This window comes from Chenopodium album, chromosome 7, assembly GCF_948465745.1.
Source record: "Chenopodium album chromosome 7, dcCheAlbu1.1, whole genome shotgun sequence".
Lineage (NCBI taxonomy): Eukaryota > Viridiplantae > Streptophyta > Magnoliopsida > Caryophyllales > Amaranthaceae > Chenopodium > Chenopodium album.
The window spans coordinates 50,268,968-50,288,993 of record NC_137840.1 but is presented as its reverse complement, the minus strand read 5'-3'; the positions used below and the strand labels follow the sequence as shown (position 1 = coordinate 50,288,993).

Sequence of the window (20,026 nt, the reverse complement as noted above, 5' to 3'; positions counted from 1 at the left end):
AGGTATGTAAGCTTAAAAAGTCCATTTATGGGCTAAAGCAAGCTAGCAGAAGTTGGAATCTGCGATTCGATAAAGCCATTAGCAAGTTTGGTTTTATCAAGAATCTAGATGAATCTTGTGTTTACAAGATGGTCAGTGGGAATGACATCGGCTTCCTAGTCTTATATGTCGATGACATATTGCTCATTGGAAATAACATTCCGATATTAGAGTTTGTAAAGGCCTCGCTTGGAAAATCTTTTTCAATAAAAGACTTGGGAGAGGCTCACTACATATTGGGCATCAAGATCTACATGGATAAATCTAAAAGATGATTGGATTGAGCCAGAGTACTTACATTGATAAGGTACTGGCACGATCAGTATGCAGGAAGCCAAAAGAGGTCACCTACCCATGTCACATGGCATAACCCTAAGCAAGAAGCAGTGTCCAAAGACACCTGATGAGCGAGAAAGGATGAATTAGATTCCATATGCTTCGCTAATTGGATCGATCATGTATGCCATGATATGTACTATGCCATATGTATCGTATGCCTTGAGTGCTACGAGCCGATACCAATCAGACCCAGGAGAGGCGCATTAGACTGCGTCCAAGAATATCCTAAAGTACCTAAAAAGGAACAAGGATAAATTCCTAGTATATGGTGGCTCGGAAGAATTAGTTGTTGAAGGTTATACCGACGCAAGCTTCCAAACAGACGAAACGATTTCAAATCACAATCTGGATATGTGTTTTGTGTAAATGGAGGAGCGTTTAGCCGAATACTTGGCAGCTGTTGAAGCGGCTAAGGAGGCAATTTGGATTCATAAGTTCATTGGTGAACTTGAAGTTGTACCCTCCATCAAGGGTCCAATAGCCCTCTATTGTGCTATTGCTTAGGCTAGAGAGCCAAGGGAACATCAGAAGGTCAAACATGTCAAGCGGCGATTTCACATGATAAGGGAATGGAAATCAAAGGGTGAAATCAGAATTTGTAAAGTTGGAACGGACGACAATGTAGCCGATCCACTTACTAAACCTCTGCCTCAAGTGAAGCACAACAAGCATGTTGAGGCAATGGGAATCAGGCACATTGGAGATTGGATTTGATTTCCCTGTTTAGTGCTTTAATTAATTTTTGAACATTTTAATGTAAGACACTAAGATGAACCATTCAGGTTTTAATTTGGAGTAATTTAATTTCATGTAATTTTATCACTCCGGTTCTATTTAATTGTGGTTTAGAATTAAATATTGAGTCCATTTGATTATGAGAATAATCAAAATAGGGTATCAAGACCAGTCTTGGATAAAGAAACACCTATTAAGCGAACATTCAATATTATAATTGAAAATTATCCCTAATCGAGGTCATTTAAATGATGGACGATTAATGAGCTTGAGATTAGTGTGTAGTTTGATTTATAGCACCATTTCTTGTGCTACAAGGACATGATTGTCATAAATCATTTGCACAGGTATTGGTTTTAACTATCAGAACCTCTTTCCTCGACCATGAGTATTGTCAGCTCTCTTGTTTGAGTACTAGTTCGTTTTAATGTTAGTCAAACGTCTGCCGTACATGGACTGCTAGGTCCTCTTAGTAAGGAAAGCTGCCATTATAAGGCTGAAAATGTCCCCCTACTAACAATAGGGAACATGTCTTTGCTGTTTACAAGACTTCTCGAACTGCGAGAGTGTGAAAATGCATGGCCGTGCTCAGATGGATTTTAGAAATCATCTGTTTATTGACAGTTAAAACTCAGATTTTGAGAAATACTTATGGACGTAATAAGGATGACGAATAATCTTACCTTATAGCTCATGAAGAGACATTAAGTGACATAGGAAAAAGGTTATACACTAAAAGCACACTAAGCACACTTGTCCGGAAGGACGAGTGGGAGATTGAAAGGAATGTTGTCCTTTGAACAAGTGTATTATTCCGATAGAGGGTTCGAAGCTATTAGAAAGCTAATTATTCAGTACATTAAAGTGATCGGAATGCCTAGGTGCAGGCCGTTTCCGATCAGTAATATTAATGCATAATTAATATTACAACTTAATCTTGAATGAACCCTTCGGGTCACACACAAGCAACTAAGGATCAGATACGACGAATTAATTTGAAAGGAATTAATGAGTTGCTCGAGTATTAAATATTTATACGTCGGAAATCGAGCTAGGAGCGTCGAAACCGAGCGTCGCACGTCGAGTCGAATTAATAGAAGACGAGACGGTAAAATCAATAATTAATCAACAAGTTACCAAAATACCACTAGCATCGGAATTCCCTAAGCAAACTGAGTGCTAGGGGCATTTGGGATAAAATGGCGGCTATCATGCGCACTACACCAAGCCTAGGCTGGCTTGTGCATGTGCGGCATGCTAGGGCACCTTCGTTAGCAATGTTGCTAGCACAAGGCTAGCAAGCATTGCTAGCATGCGCAAGCAAGCAGCAACATCGAGTTAGCAGTGTGCTAGCACTGCTAGCAATGTGCGCTAGCTGGTGCGGGGAGGGCTAGCAGCAGCACACAGCAGCCCGCATCAATGTGAGGCTTGCTGGCGCTCGCTACTGACCCGTGCGACCAGTTGGCAGGCCCAACCAAGGGGCTAAGCAGCCAGATGGGCAGGCTTGGCGCCCAAGGCTGGCAGCGCCAGCTGGTGCGTATTGGTTAGGGTGTGTGGCAATGTGAGAGCCGGTTTGGGGAAGCCTTGGGGATCAAGTATTGGTCCCCCCCCTTTCCCTTGTGGTCCTTACCTAAATCCTTCTCTTAGAATGTCACTTGTTGATTAATTAGTTGTTTGCTATTTTTTTTTATTTTTTATTTAAAAATAAAAATAAAAAATAAAAAGGGAAAATTGGTTTTACCAACTCTCCCACATTGTTGGGAGAGTGGATTTCTCACTTGAGTTTCCCAGTAAGAGCTCAAAAAGACATCTAAATATCTCACTTGGGAATTGGGAAAACTCACTTGAGTAAGAGCTCAAAAAGGCATCTCCACTTGAGAGAAAACCTTTAATCTCATTAAAAACTCGAGTAGTGTTTTGGTCCGACTTGGCTAACCTCCAAGTAAGAGACCGGTCGTGGTCGTGTTGTGGGTGGATCGTCGGTGGCCTTTGTGCTTGCGAGGCTTAGCTTTCTCAAGTAAGAGCTCCGGTGGTCGAGCGAAGCACGCTACAAGGGTAATTTAGTATTTTCTCTAATCTTGTTATTTATGCATTTTGGTTATATTAATTGTGAGTTTTTCATTAGGCCCGGGTTTTATTTCCGCGTTGAGCTAGACTCATCGAAACTCAACAGAAACTTCAATACCTTTCTGAATTATGTGTTAGCCATTTTCTTTTAGCAAAGGTTTACCGATTGTAGAAGGTCATAACTTATTTGATTACCTTGTTTGCTTCACTCCAAAGTTCAGTACCTCATCCGCAACTAAATGCAAAGTTCACTACCTCATCCACAACTAAATGCAAAGTTCAGTACTTTGTATTTGTGTTTACTCTGTAAAAATATTTGTTTATGTATTTTCACTTATTAATATTGCTTAAAAAGCTCCCACACATTGCTACCTATGACGCACGAATAAACAAACTACTCCCTCCGGTTTTATTTACTTGCTCCACTTTTATTTTTCGACCGTTTTTAAATACTTGTTCCATTTCTTTATTTGAAATTTATTATAATATTTAATTCATTTTTTTCACGTAAGACCCAATATAAATCATATTTTATTAATTTTATATTATCAATTCTCTAATTCTCTCAACTACATCTGTTTTTTTTTTTTCATTTTTTTTTATTGTTTTCTTATCACTCCACCTTCATATTTGATTACTTTCTCTAATTTTTCTAAAATTCCGCATATAAAAAAAATGGAGTAAATATATAAAAACGAAGGGTATAAAATATAAAAATTAAAAGGAAACTTCGTAATTGGTTTTCACCAAAGAAATAAATATGTGGCAGTTGGATTTTTACACTTCCCCCATTAAAGGTCCCACAGTACTGCTCCCCTCTCACTACTACACAAACTCCTCCTGCAATCCATCACTCTTCCCTCTTTTTCCTTCCCAATTTCTTCAATCTCACTCTCAAATTCAACCCCAATTTTCATCTTAAACCCTAAAAATTCTCTATTCTTCCCCAATTCAAACCCTAGATCTTTCGCATGCCTAAATCTCTTTCTCTGCAATTCTTCCGCCATTGCCAGACACCTCCACCGACGAATTCGAGGACGAACAACACTCTCATTCTCTCTCCTCCTTCATTTTCTTGCCATTCTTTCGAGGTATTGTATATAATTTCTTCATTTTTGGTTTAGTAATGGCGTTTCAAGATCCGATCCAATGAAGCTGGATCCATTGTAGTATTCGCGTTTTACTGTAGCATTTGATTTTTCTATTGAAATGGTTGGTTTTTGGATTTGCAGGTTAATTTTCATGGGAAGATGAATTTGCAGTTTGTAGTGTTCTTATAGTTGGAAGTTGATTCTTTGGTTTAATATTGTTGATTTTGAAGAAAAAAAGTAGGCGAAAATGATCAACACGTCGCTTGCACTCACCTATTTGTACTTGTTGATTTACATTTTGCTTTCTTCTGGAGTTATACTGTACAATAAGGTAATCTTAAATTTATTTCATCTAATTAATGATTATTATTGCTTTGATTTGTTTCGTTAGCACTGTATAATTTATATATTAAACTTGTACTTGTCATTACTAGAATGTTTTACTAGCAACTGTTCTAATTGATTTGTTATAAGACATGCCCAACTCTAATACTCCGGTTGCCACTGGCCGCGGTATTGGTTAGAAGATCTTGTATCTAGAAACATAATGCCCTGAAGCTGCATTTGATAAATGTGCATAGTCTTTTGAAGTTTATCTATCTTTTGATACATGTCATTTTAGATATGGAGTAGTAGTATGCTTGATTTGCATACTTTACCTCTTTAGAAGCATTTGCATTTTTCTTTATTTAGATTTGGGATCAATTTACTAGACAAGGTCATTCTTATCTAAACCCCAGTTACTTACCTTGCTTTGAGTGGGGACCATTTTTAGAGTGATTGGAGTAATGTGTTTGTTGGAAATCTTGTGAACCTTCCCATTATGTTGCCAGCTCTTATATCGTGTTTGGACGAGAGATTTTTAGGGGAGAGGAATGAACTCATGAAGGGATGAAGAGAGAGTGAACAGTATTTTCCCCTTATGTTAGTGTGGGGAAACACTGGGTGAGGGAAGAGAAGGGAGTCCTGTGTTATATTGATGCATGCAAGTTGGAATTCTGGTCATAAGTTCTGGGTTTCAATGACCATAAATTTCAAAATGCTCTTTACAGTATGTTGTGATCTTCATACGCTATTGAAATTTATATCTTTTAAAATTTTGTTCCACTTGTGTAAAACAAACCTGTGGGTATGCATAGAATTTATTTCTCTCGAATCTCGATCAAGAAAAAGATGTTTCCAGAATTAGTAGTCACTATGGATAAACCTTTTCATTAATTTCTTGTGATCATATACAAGCCAGACAACTTTCCTCATATTGAAAGTGGGTGTTGCCTGTTGAGGGTCAAAATTTTGAATCTTTGTACACATTGTCTTGCCATTTTCAACTGCATTTTTATTGTTGGGTGACATTTCATTTGTTCCACCCCATAGTTTCCTTGATTCGTTATCCATAGAACCAAGAGCGTGTTACGGATATGATTTTTCACAAAATTTATTCATCTTTAGATAAATGCTTATCAACTTCTTAAGAGAGTAGTATTGCATAATTTTGGGGCATTCAGTTTGAGACATGACCAATTTATTACCTAACTACACTCTTTTGCTTTAGGTTTAAGTATAGTTGTCCATATAAATAATTATTGTGTAAAATAGCTGACATGGGTATTTGAATTGAAAGTGTTTGTTTGTGACCTGCATGATAAGGTTTTGGCGTATATTAGTATTCATTGTTTCCATTTACTATCTTCTTTCCCGGTCTTTTGTGTAGATCGCTTTAACGAGCTATTTGTATGTTTGAATTCATTTACAGTGGGTTCTATCTCCGAAGTACTTCAATTTTCCATTTCCTATAACACTCACAATGGTTCATATGGGGTTTTCCGGTGTGGTGGCATTCTTTCTTGTTCGTGTTTTTAAGGTACGGTTTTGTTACGTTGTAAGAGTTTCATTTTTTTTCAGCCTTGGTTGTTATTAATTGTGTTCATACTTGTAAGCTATAACTCATAAATTAAAGTATACTTTCATTTTTTTTTCTTTCCTATTATCCTGCTATATATTTAGGTAATATGTATCTACTGCTATATTGATTAAAACGTGTTCCACTGAAAATTAGTGCCTGAAACATACTTCATTTTCATATATGAAGCCCTTTTATGACAAAGAATAACTTACTTTTTTTTCCTTACTTTGCTTTCTTTTGTTGGTATTATGATTTTATGTCATTTGTCTATTACTCCGTCTCATCGTTTTAGTTCTTTCCATTTGGAATTGGAGAGTTGATTATGAAAATTGACACTTATTGGGAGAGAAACAATCAAAGTGATAGCGATTCTAATTTTTCATCAAAGATTCTCACTTTTCAAAACAAAAATGAAAAAAAGAAGAACAATGTAAATAATGTCGCGTTTGGGAAGTGAGATTGATGATTAAAAATTGGATCATGCATGGGAAATTCATTTAGTTAAAAATTGTATAAAAGATTGTATAGAAAAGAGAAAAAGGTAATAAATTTTACCACCTTCACTAACAATGTATTAAATTTCAAGATTTGCTGAAGCGAGAGGGGTTTTGCTGTGCCTAGGCACGCCTCAGTGCTCCTCTTTGAGGTGAGGCGCACTATATGAACAATTAAAAAAATTTGGCTTAAGTTTACTTCAGGTGCGCCTCATGCGCCTAACCAAAAACGCCTTGCCAGACCAAATTAAGCGCTTACCCCTTATCGCCTTGCACCTCAGTGCTTTAGGCGCGCTATTTCAAACATTGTTCACCAATTAATGGAGGAAAATTGAATGATTTTAACCATATAATGAAAGATTCTTATTGGGAAGAGCTCTTTGAACTTTTCTAATTGGAAAACGGGAAGAACAAATAGAGTATGAGGAAGTACTATTTTTGTTTGCTTACGAATTTGGTAATTCGTATTTAAAGCTACTCAATTTTGCTTCTGAGTTGGTTAAATTAACTGAATTGCTGTGGCCATAAATGTATTTATTAGTATTTATTTATTTTTGATGTATTAATGGCTGATTTGGACATAAAAAATATCTACACACTTTTCCTATCAAATTGTTCTTCACCTACATTCCTATTTTTGCATGTATCATTAGTCATGCTAATGCTGACAGATGGAAGTATCTTTTGTGCTCCATTTCATTCTATGTACCTGTATGAGAAATCTCACTTCCTCCTCTTGGGGTATCTATACAATATGATATTTATATTGTTTATTTTTGTGTGTTGTGCAGGTTGTAGCTCCTGTCAAAATGACATTTGAAATGTGAGTGGCATCATGCCCTATAATAATGTTTATTTTATTTTATTTTATTTTGTAATAATGGCTGTCTTTTCAGTTTAGACTGTTTCTTATTCTAACTCTTTATCTCGTTGGCAGTTATGCAACATGTGTAATCCCCATAAGCGCTTTCTTTGCTTCAAGTCTATGGTGAGCCTTTTCTTATGCTGCTACTTTTGTTTAGGTTGATATCAACGATGATCATGGCCACTCTAAATACTTGAAACCTTATAACTCTGTATCGTTTTATTAAGAGAAAGCTGAATCAGCTTATAGAGTAAACCAGACTGAATATTTTTAAAGAGAGTGAGCACAATTTTTTTTATTTTTGAACGGGAGAGCAAAGCTTAAACATTCATAATAAGAGTATCCATGAGTACATAAGGGAAGACTTCTGTATGAAAAGTACTTCTGTACACCAATTGTCATGGTTTTCAGGAGCTCACACAGGGCATGCTTAGCTTAGAAGTAGAAATAACCTGCTTAGACTGAACCAATGCACTTACTGAAGTACAGCCAATCAGAGGTTATACATCTAGCAGTTTATTCTGAATTTACTCCGCAATGATTGCCTGTAGAAACAACATAGCCGGATAAGTTGATGTTTTCTGTAGCTTTTATAGGATTTGTGGTTATTCTTCTTTTGATGCATCTGCATGCTGTAACTAGTCCCCACTTTTGTTGGTTAAGGTCTGATTGATCAGTCATTAGGCCGAGTCTAACAAGTTTACCTTGAGGTGGTCCAACTCTTATGTGTGTGTGTATGACGAATGCCTTGAAATGCCTCTTCACTAGAGGAAAATTGAAGAGGTAATTGATCCATGATCTTCAACAAAAACTTTAATTCAGGAAAGTTTTCACTTTTCAAGATACGATATTTAGGATTTTGTGTTTTTGGGAATAACAAATGTATTTAATAGTTAGTATTGATTGGGATGATTTTAATGTACTCAATTTATGAAATTTATTAATTAAGTCTGTGTTTAATAAATTCTATACCTAATTAATAAATTTGTAAAATGTAATAAATTCTATACCTAATTCCCCACTTATAGGATTAAGGCTTTGATTGATTGATTGATTGTGTAAAATGTAAATTAAGTTTATTATAAAATTAAATAATTATTCAAATTGATTGTTGATGTTAATAACTAGTAATTAATTTGTAATGAAGAAGATATCGCTCCCCCAATTTTACCCATGCACTAATCATCTAGCAACCACACACTGTTTCACCCATTCACCCTTGTTTCTATAGTTTCATGCACAACCTTCAAATGCAATTATGCAATCGCTAAGATATAATAATCATCCTTATTCACCTTAGCCTCATCATAAGGTAGGATAATAATGTTATTAATCTAACTAGGTGTTTTGATGTCAGACTACCATTTTAATGAAGTCGGATGACTTGGTTAATTTTTCATAGTATAGTATGTTCATGGGCTTCATGGATGCTCCTTCCTTAATAATTATAGATGAACATGGGTGGAAATAGAGGTTCAGTTCTTTTGGTTAGTGGTTCATGTTTGACATCAGACTCTAATTGTTTGAGACTAAATGATATGTGATTGTGTATTAGTGCTTTAAATTGGGTAGAATATGTTACTGGATAATTCCATTATGATTTGTTGGAAGTAGAAGAAATTGCTAATAACTACGCTCTCTCCCTCAGGCGTAATTTTTTATTTTTTTTATTTTTTTAATTTTTTTTTTTAAAAAAAAAAAAACAAAAAACCCAGAGAATATGAACAGCTATTGTAGTTTAGACTCCTAAGTTTAACTTTGAACAACATTGTTATATTTATTTATTTTTCCTTAAAATATATTTACTGGAGAAATGTTTTTGTATAGTCTACACTTGATTAGTTAAGTATAAGGTTGCACATCTTAGACCTAATGGAATAGTTAATATCTGTTTGAGGCGTGGCTACTAGAGTGGTTTTGTGCTATGTAACACATTGGCTTTTCAACAATGGATAGACCTAGCTTATTAAAACAATGCAATCTCACTGCTTTAGGAATGAGATGATCATGTTGGAGTAAATTAAATGAAGTGCTGTTAATTTTATTAATGGCACATTAATAGTTAGTGTTCTATCGTTTTTAGTGGTTGTTTGTTTGGTGGTGTGGGGCAGAGGATGATGGGGCTGAGATTTGTTTAACAATTCCTTCATTTTACATGTTCCTTAGCTTCTCTATTTCCTAAGTCATCATGTGTGGAGACAGGGAATGCTTGTGTTAACTCCAAAGGCAACATGGAAAAGTGTATACTCTAGTTATAATAACAAGATTAAGAGAGTCATATTTTTTTGTTGTTGTCAAATTTGTAATTTTAATAGAATCAATTAGTGGATGGCATGAGATTTTTTATGGATGGCATGAAATTTTTTATGGCACTTCACTATCTAAGTTAGATATGATGCTGTTTGGGGACTGAGGAGGATGCATAAAATATGCTTGTACATATGTAAGCTTGAAATTGCATTAAAGTGTATACTACCTCCGCTTCATATTATTTGCAACGATTAGACAATTTTCCTCTCTACTTTATGTCAAATCAATAATATGTAACGGAGGTAGTATTATTGACTTATTGAGTCACCTCTTAAGAGTATGTGCAATAGGCCTGTTGGTTGATTTTTGCACAATCCTTTTTTTTTTATTTTTTTTTTTATTTTTTAAATCTGAAAAGTTTTGCTGTACTTTCTCGGTTATTTTATTTGTTTTATTGGATCCATCTTTTTCTAAAAATGGAAGTTTCAATTTAGATGCATCAATTTCCTTTTTGGTGAAAAAATTCTCTAATCTCTCTCCGATCACATGGGTCCTCTTTATTTTTTCTCTCTATCTCCCTCTACTCCGAATAACGCTTAGGAGTGTGCAATTACAAAAGTGATGCAATGAAAAAAACAAAAACGGAGGAATTATGAATTTTCACTTCTAATATGTGAGGCTGTGAGCCAAACTTTGATGTGTCAATGATGTTTGTTTTTTCTGGTAATTTCAGGTTTGGAAACACTGCTTATTTGCATATTTCAGTGGCCTTCATTCAAATGCTTAAAGCTCTGAGTATGTGCAATAAATAGTTTGAATTGTCTTTCATTTTTTATGTACTTCAGAGTACTACATAGTTATTTTTGTTATTATATCATTATTTTTTATAAAAGCGTGCTTAATGCAGTGCCTGTGGCAACTTTTCTCATGGCTGTTGTGTGTGGCACTGACAAGCTAAGGTGTGACGTGTTCTTGAACATGCTCCTGGTCAGTGTAGGAGTCGTTGTCTCTTCATATGGGGAAATCCATTTTAACATCATAGGCACACTATATCAAGTCACTGGAATATTTGCTGAAGCACTTAGGCTGGTCCTGACTCAAGTCCTCCTACAAAAGAAGGGCTTGACTCTCAATCCAATCACCAGCTTGTATTACATAGCTCCATGCAGGTATGAAGTGGGCAATTAGTGTTTGTCCTTAGTACATGTGTGGAAATTCTGTCATTAGCAAATTCATCAATAAATGATGTATTATTGTTGTATAATTTAGTCAATTTATTTTGTTTTTGCTAGAGATCAGAGAGATAGCTGTCTGCTTTAACAATCTTCATAGATAAAAAGCTCGCTATTTGTCAGTTTTCTAGCTTTCGATTATTGAATCTGTTGTCAAGTTTGTTAGTCTATGTCTTCCTGATAGGCTGTATGAAGGGAATTATCTGAACGAGGGGTAAAGGCTGCAGCCTGCAGGCATCATGAGAGGCTCTAGGATACTATATCATACTAAAGTTATAGTTATAGTTATATTTATAGCTCTTCTAGTAGCTGGTGACCTTCCTTTGAAATGAAATAATGTTGTCTGTAGTTGAATAACCCTTGAGTTTGTTTATTTATGTATTTTTAATCAAAGTAAAATTTGTTATCTTTTTATTTATACTTTTGAAATTGTTTACCTATTTGAATTGCTATTTATAACAATTATATATTATAACTTGGAAGCTGAAACCTTGTCAAATTTGACCTTTAATTGGTCAATTTTTTGGTCAACCTGGGTGAAATTTTGATTTTTACAACAATTTGTGGTCAATTTAGAGTCATATGACAATCATTTAGAGTTGTTTTAGCTTAAAGATAATGACTTAAAAGATAAAGATGTTTATTCAAAACATTTCATAAAGGATAGTGAAATCCAATAAGGGTTGTGTAAAACGTGATGTCTTGCAAAATTTTCTTCTCATATGTGTTTAGTGAATCAGCACTTTCTCTTTTGTGGTGTTAAACTGCTTGAGCGTGAGAAAAAACATGTATGGAGTCGTTTTCTGTGTTACAGTTGACATTTTGAACAGCTTAGACTATTCTTTGTTATGAAGAAAATTATCTTATACATCTGTACTTTTTGCCATGCAGTTTTATGTTTCTGTTCATACCATGGTATATGCTGGAGCAACCTCACATGGATATTTCTCGTATTCAGTTTAATTTCTGGATTTTCTTCTCCAATGCTCTTTGCGCACTGGCCTTGAACTTCTCAATTTTCTTGGTTATCGGTAGAACTGGGGCAGTTACTATCCGTGTTGCTGGTGTTCTTAAAGACTGGATTCTGATAGCCCTTTCAACAGTGATTTTTCCAGAGTCAGCCATTACAGGGCTCAATATAATTGGTTATGCAATTGGTACTAACCTTCTTTAACATTGTGTGGACTAATTTTAGTGACCCTTAATTTATCTAATTTCTTTTGTTTATTTTTTCATTTTTTTTCCCTGTTTCTTGTATGTTTATGTTTTCAATTGGTTCGACTGTGTAGCACTTGTTGGTGTTGTTATGTACAACTATCTAAAGGTGAAGGATGTTCGTGCAACTCAACCAGCTTCACCTGAAAGAATTACAGATAGAGTTACAAAGGTTTGCTTTTTTTAATCTCAATGATTGTCTTTTCTATTTAGCAAGCTTGTACTGATTTTATGACTTTCTGCTGGTTTATGAGCATGTATTTATCTCTCTAATTACTCGTCCCAATTGCCGTTCCCATCCCCAAGGCCTTAATTCACCAATGACCATTATGATCTTTAGCTTGTGTTTTAGTAAATACAGATTACCATAATATGTTGACATTTTGATGCACTTTAGATGAAGAATCTACAAAGATGAAAGATCCATAATTTTTTCCCCTGTCTAGTATTGTAGTGGTAGGAAATTATAGATAAAGTTAATAACTATTCCATAAAGAAAATGGAGCAACTAATATGAGATGGAAAGACTTATTTTATCGCTTTATTAAATATATATTTCATTTAGATTTTTTTCCTTTTAGTCAAGTAAATTTCATGCTTTATTAGGCTTAAGTGACTACCAAGGTTGTGTTCTTCAGTATTGTGTGTTTCATAAGACTACCATTGTTTTTAGTTAGTAATTGTTAAAGCTGTAAATATCATGTCCAAAAATTCTCTTTTGATAAATTCTGAGTTTGGCTACTGCTGTTAGACATTTAAATTTAAAGTTGTGCTGCTTAGTATGTGACTCAGTGTATATATTTTCACTAGCCATACAAAGTATCCATCACAGAACACTATTTTTATAAATGATGATTTGCAGCAATTTTGAGACTACTTTAAGATTATTTATAAAAATCTCAAGGTATTTACATGTAGGCCTGTTTAACGTGACTTGAAAAACAGGACAAATTATGGCAGTGATGTAATTTTTTGTTGAGATTCCTTTACTTTGCTGGATGCAGGATTGGAAGTTTGAAAAGAAGTCATCTGATATATATGTACCCAACGATGATGTTAAGACTGGTGGAGGTGGAGGGAGTAATTCAGCTTCTGAAATGATTGTTGACGAAGAAGCTCCTTTAATTACATCCTCCAGGCTATCTCATATAGGGCGAACACAGGTTAACACACATCCTGCTTGATTGGATTTTGAGACATGGATCTTATATTACCCCACTCTGCAGAGAAGAATAGGAGCAGAAAAATAGCGGCATACATTATATTTTCTAGGCATCAAGATGCATCTTTTTGCTGTAATTTTTTTAGGACTTGGAAAATTTAGGAAAATTCATTTGTAATGACTTGAAATACAACCCTTTGTGGTTTTTTCATGTATTTGAAATCAGAACATTTAATTCTCTTTGTGTTCTGTTGGTAACTTGAGTTCATATATCACATCTATGCATTGATTCTTTGGGCTGCAGCTCTTGTGCAGTTCCATCAGAAAAACCCCAATTGTAATTAAGAATGCAAACATTTGTTATACGCATGTACAAGTATTGCTGAACATTATTTATTTTATTTTTTTTTTTTAAAAAAAAAAAAAAAAAACACTATTCTATGCGCTTAATTAGCTGATGCCTGACGCTAGCTTAGAAATTGAATTCTGATATGCCTGCTCAACGTTGGTATTAAATGAAAGGTAGTTTGTATCAAAATGTGACGATGGTGTATAATTAAAGGTAATTTGTATCTGTAGAAACCAAAATGTATCCCTCCAAAATAGAGCATGATGTTCATCTCCGTTTAATTTGGTTCGGGGTTGCATAATGGATATAAAAATTGCTTGATTATCCCTTTTGTTTTAACCCAAATCTATTTTGTTTAATACTGTAGCATTTTCTAAGACATTTTACCCTTTTCAATAGCCCAAATTGTTTGTTTAGCCCAAAATCCAAAGACCTTGGTAGGCCTGTTTGGTATCATGAATTCATTTGAAATTCTAATGTGGGTCAAATGAACTGTTTGGGACTTAAAGGTAATGCAAGAATTTGAAATTCTGATTTGGGCCAAATCTAAGCCTTTAAATAATGGTTAATGAATTACAAATTTTATCTCAAACGTGGCTCGCACCGTCAAAGCTAACAATATTCGGGAATTTTTACGATTTGGTTTTACATTACAACTTTAGTTGTTAGTTGTACTAATGAGGTAAAATATGTAAACAAATATTTAAAAGGGTATAAATGTAAACACACTATTCTTACATTTTTTTAAAAAGATCTAATTAATATTAATGGGGGTAATTAAGTAATTCAACATTTTAAGGGATGTAATTATGATAGCACTATTTTTTAGAATTAACTCATTTTGTTATGAAATATTTGTAGATATTCATTATCCTCCTTTGTATCATTCAGGAACAATCTAGATCTAGGGTTTTTTTTTTCTTATCCAATCAAACCCTAATATATTGTATGTATATATACACCTTATCATATGGAATACTATACACAGATTTATTCTCTTTCAATCTCTCATCTTTCCCTTTATTTTACAACACGTTATCAGCACCAAAGCTCTAATCAATATGTAAATTTTATTGATTGTTGATTTCTTAGGTTAATGATTAATTCGTTGTATACTGAATGTGCTAAATTATACTCATTATTATCTTGTTGTGTCGCATCTTGGGAAGAAATTAGAAGGAGATTAATCTTGATAATGGGTTTTGATCTTTTAATAATGAAATCACACGTTTCAAGAATGTCATATCATACACAATCCTCATTAATTAATTTGGGACTAGTACAAGGAGTCTCACGGTATTAATAATTTGGTTACAAAGAACTACTCGTATTATTTTTCGATTACATTGGTTTGTTAATCTTGAATCATCTTTCTCATATATCCATAATATAATAGATTAGCCTTAATCAAGGGTTATACTTTATTTTCTTTTCATTGACGTTTTCATGAGTTACTGGCTAGCAGATGACGTTGATAACATGAAGTTGACGATAAGACAGGTTTTTATAGTGGGAAAGATTTTGATATCAGGAAAGTTCATTCTCAACTATCCTGTTATTGTTAATTTTAAACCTTTACATAATATGTTTATATTGTTTCCCAAATTTCGTATTTTTATTATTCCTGGAGTTTAATGAGCAATTTGGGAATAGTTGAATTTGATGCAGAATAACTAATTAGTAGTTTTGTTTTGACTATGAGTTTTGTTTAGTTTGAATCTAAAAGGGTATTTAGAATTATTATTGGGGTTAATTTTATGAAAGTATGGTTTTCATGAAATTGTATTACATATATTTGCTAGATTTTGGTATTACTTTTCCTATCCGTAAATGAGTTTGGTTATTTCTCTATGCTTGATAGCAAATATGAATGGTTTAATTTAGCAATTATTTACCCATATAATTTGTTTGTGAAATCCTATGTCTAATGCCTTGAATGTTTGTAAATTGTACGAAGTAAGCCTAAGATACATGTGAAACTATTTATAATTTATGTATTGAATTATGTTTTTATATTTCAAGTATGATATGAAACATGTGGTTTTCCACTAACGTGAACGTGTTAATTTTGGTTGCTTATGTGCTTGTTTCTATTTTCTAATTAAGCTTTATCAGGAAATATATTGATATAATTGACCCAACAGTATAGTTGATTCAATCGATTCAGGTATGTTTTTATTAAAGCGTGAAGTAGTAGGTTTTCATATTTTTACCTTCTCATTCAATTATACTATTATGTACCTACTTGAAGTTTGATTATTGGAATAAATGTAAATTGAATACGATGTGCGGACCTGAAGTTCCTTATATTTATAAAGAGTATTCACACTAGCTTGAACATATCCCTTAAGGATAATACAAAGAAATGTGCATGATCTACAAAGCTAAATAAAACATATTGCTTAGATATCTACTACATACTAACGTGATTCTATAAACACAATGTCATGTTTACTTATGTTTCCAAAGACTAATTTTAATTTGGCTAGTATAGTTGAGTGGATCGAATAAGGTATGTTTTGATTAAAGCTCGAACTGATTATGTCATGTCTTATTTTTACCTTCTCTTTCTGAAAAATGTAGATGGATTGGTATATATTCTCATACATATGGACTTGAAGTTCCTTAATTAATTAAATATATAGCAAAAAGTGTGTTATGAGTTCAAGTAACTAAACATGACATTGTGAGAAACTATACGTAATCAACGTTTTATTATGCCCATAAATATAAGAGGTTTTGTTTTTTTTAAGATGAATGTAATTGGGCATGAGGAACATGATAAGTGTTCTATAAATATAATTTTATATAAGCATGTTTTTGTTAAAAGGAACACGTTACTTGATACATGACATTGCCAAAAGAATTGGCAAAAGAATTTATGGCTTAAAAGTTGCAAGGATTTTAAAGGTTGTTGGATTGATTCATTCCATACCCCCATATGTAAGGATTAGGGGGAGATTGTATGTAACCCATGCATATAAATAATAAAATATATTGATAGTCAGTTTGATACATACAATAACTTAAATATCAACGATTTATTTAATAGAAGTGACCACATGTTAATTAAATATTTTGAAATGATACCATCCTGAAGATGGATAATTTAAAATTGATGTCCTAAGAGTACAACATCAATTGTTGATGGACTCATAGCATGCCTGAAGCGTGATAAATCAATAGGTTCTAAAGATAATTAAGTATCTTTGAAAAGGAAAGGAGTCACTATTGACAATGACAAATTTGAGGAAGTGGTAAATATCATTACATTTCTAGAAGAAATCACTTTTAGTAAAGTTCATATGTTTCATGATTATATAAAAGACTCCAGAAGAGTATGAAATATCCAACAAGATTAACATGTATCAAGTTTATAAATATTAATTGATTGTCTTGCCAATTGTATAAAGAAACACATGTTGGTGTTCTAAAATCACATCACATTCATGGCCATGCATATAGTAAGTTTAATAAAGTGATCACTAGTGTTGAAAACTGACCAGAGTTCAAATTTAGAGAAGTGATTGGATGTGATAATTAAATTAGGCCATCCGGGTTTAATAATTACCCATTATGGAAACCTGAAGTTTCATTTGATAATGTGCTGACGCTTTCTCAATGTTAAATATATAAAATGAGTTGAATGGCAAGATGTAATATTGAGATTGAGTTATATTTGGACTGTGAGTTATAATAATTTGTATTGATGAAAATTTTAAGATTTAATATGTTTTGCTTTTTTTATTTTTATTTTTTTTATATAAAAGAGTAATGGCTGATAAAGGAGTAATGGTTGACCAGAAGTTCACCAAAATAACTTATATATTATTGTCAACTATCAAGTGATCAGAAGCTCACCAAATACACTATTTAAGTCTTTATCAATCCAGAAGATCATCACTTACTAGAATTACGAGCAAGTGATTTATGCTTGTATAACAATTCTTTTGATTGGGGCTATTATATGTCAGCACATATTAAATTGGAGAAGAAAGAAAAACGTACAACTGCACAACATATGTCTTCCCATTGACATTGATCTCCAGAAGAGAAAATATTATTGAAAATTTAATAATAAATACACATGAAATATAAAGTTAATGAATAAATGATTCTTCATCGAAATTGTTCTCCAGAAGAGATAGATTTTGATTGTGATCCTCCCAATGAAATGAATTTTAATGCAAATTTATATACTAAGTTGGTACAGAATTAGACGCCCCTATAAAAGAGATATATTACCAACTTAGGGGGAGAAGAAATAGCAAAAGTTGGGAAAATCGAAATAAATAAATAAATAAAGAATATATATTATCCCTATAATGGTAGTTTGAAAAGTTATATATATGCCAACTTTTGTATATATATTATCAAGATATGTTGCACATTTATGATTTGATTTGTATTCAGTTATGACTCATGTTGCATAGCGTTGAAGATACATTTTGGTCATATTAATTATGTGTATACATTGAGATAAAATCTTGCCAATTGTACTTGAATCACTACACATGAAGTGTAGGTTGTATATGACCGGTTCCAAAATAAAGATATGTTTAATAGATATGATATTTGGCAAGATAGTGCAGTTGACACTAATAGTGTAATAGTATATAAATACCATAGTGTAATACCCTAAAAGTGGTATAGATATATGAATTATTATAATAGATGGCCTATGATGTAAGAAAAATTATGATGGTACCAATGAGAAATGTATTCAGATATCATAGTAAAATAGCATGCGGAATGTAAGTTAAAGGAATTTTATGATACCGGTACATAATGGAACCGATAAATAATATGCATATGCATAATGGAATGGACTAATAAGTAAGGGATCTGAAATATATGTACATTTTGATGTCAACATAATGATAATGATCATAAGTTTATCATGGACTCGAAGTCCAAAGAAATATGGATTTTCAAAATCCACACTGTATAGTGTCTTGCATTATTTCGAGTCTTATGTATGTTCATATGCATGTGTGAGTCATAGGTTATTGGATTATTCATTGCATATGTTCGAAGTTGTGAATGCATAACTCATTGTATAATTTATTTATTATGTTATCATATTTTTATATCTCATATTGTATGCTTTAATTTCTATATAATAATTGTGGTGTATGTCAATGTTCATTCAAAGTATAGTAAGACATATTTACAACTGTGATGGAAAATTAAAAGGAACTACTTATGTTCCAATGGGCTTACACTTGTGATGAAATTATTGATGACGTCGATTGAATAACATATTATGAATCATATAAGAAGAGTTCCGGAAGAACTTATGTATGACGCATTTAAATATTCAGCCCTACAAAGTTTATATCTTGAATATTGCTATTCAATTATTATCAAACTCTTAATAAGTCAATGTGACTACTGACATCTCAACCTGAAGATTGAGCATATGAAAGTTAGTGAGAATTACTATTTGCAAGAGAACTATCATGTCAATTATGAATATTCTAAAGAATATCAACGGAATGCTTGTGCGTGAAACTATTTTATTATGGTCTAGAAGAACCATGATAAATGTATATAATAACATGTGTTATATTATAATTCATATGAAATTGAAGAATACATTAATGATATCAAGTTTTGTCATCATATTATTATTAATGAAGTTTGATCTATCAAATAATGATCATCAATTTCTATCATTAACGACTTCCAGAAGAAGTCATAATTGTATTAGTTTAATTTTTTTTTTAAATCAACTACAAAACAGACCGAGATTCGAAAAATAGTATTAGAGATAAATACATGTATGGTGAAATGAAGACACTTCACATGTTCACGTGAAGACTTGAAGAATTGAAGATGCAACTTCAGTTTTAGAGAATTGAAGATCAACTAATGATATTTTACTTACTACATATGAGAAGGTATCCAAACATATTGGATTCATCGTTGCGGCACTAGAAGATCTTGAAAGGAATGGTGTCCTTCGAACAAGTGTACTATTCCGTTAGTGGGTTCAGAATTATTAGAAAGCTAATATATTCAGTGAGGTCAAGTGATCGGAATGCCTGGGTGGAGGCCGCTTCCGATCAGTAATATTAATGAATAATTAATATTACAGCTTAATCTTGACTGAACCCTTCGGGTCACACCCAAGCATTCAACAAACCGAACCAACGAATTAATTCGGAAGGAATTAATGAGTCGACCAAGTAATATTTATTTAGACGTCGGAAATTCGAGCTTAGAGCGTCGAAACCGAGCGTCGGAAGTCGAGTCGAAAAATAGTGAAAGACGAGACGAGAA

General features: G+C 33.1%; 1 protein-coding gene across 1 annotated transcript; it reads left to right on the top strand.

Moving 5' to 3' along the window:
• Positions 1 to 3,966: 3,966 nt before the first annotated feature.
• On the top strand, positions 3,967 to 13,801 carry LOC145637891 (putative sugar phosphate/phosphate translocator At3g17430). Its single transcript, XM_081688895.1, has 10 exons — positions 3,967 to 4,271; positions 4,413 to 4,602; positions 6,025 to 6,132; positions 7,460 to 7,491; positions 7,606 to 7,656; positions 10,517 to 10,578; positions 10,691 to 10,952; positions 11,907 to 12,172; positions 12,305 to 12,402; positions 13,235 to 13,801. The coding sequence occupies exons 2-10, from the start codon at positions 4,519 to 4,521 to the stop codon at positions 13,412 to 13,414; spliced, it is 1,143 nt and encodes a 380-aa protein (XP_081545021.1). The 5' UTR covers positions 3,967 to 4,271; positions 4,413 to 4,518; the 3' UTR covers positions 13,415 to 13,801.
• Positions 13,802 to 20,026: the final 6,225 nt, after the last annotated feature.

Excerpts from the sequence above, each read along its gene's own strand:
- LOC145637891 (XM_081688895.1), top strand. The coding sequence starts at position 4,519 with ATGATCAACACGTCGCTTGCACTCACCTATTTGTACTTGTTGATTTAC. Across the intron at positions 7,657-10,516 it reads TTCTTTGCTTCAAGTCTATG|GTTTGGAAACACTGCTTATT; the intron begins GTGAGCCTTTTC and ends TGGTAATTTCAG. Across the intron at positions 12,173-12,304 it reads TATAATTGGTTATGCAATTG|CACTTGTTGGTGTTGTTATG; the intron begins GTACTAACCTTC and ends TCGACTGTGTAG.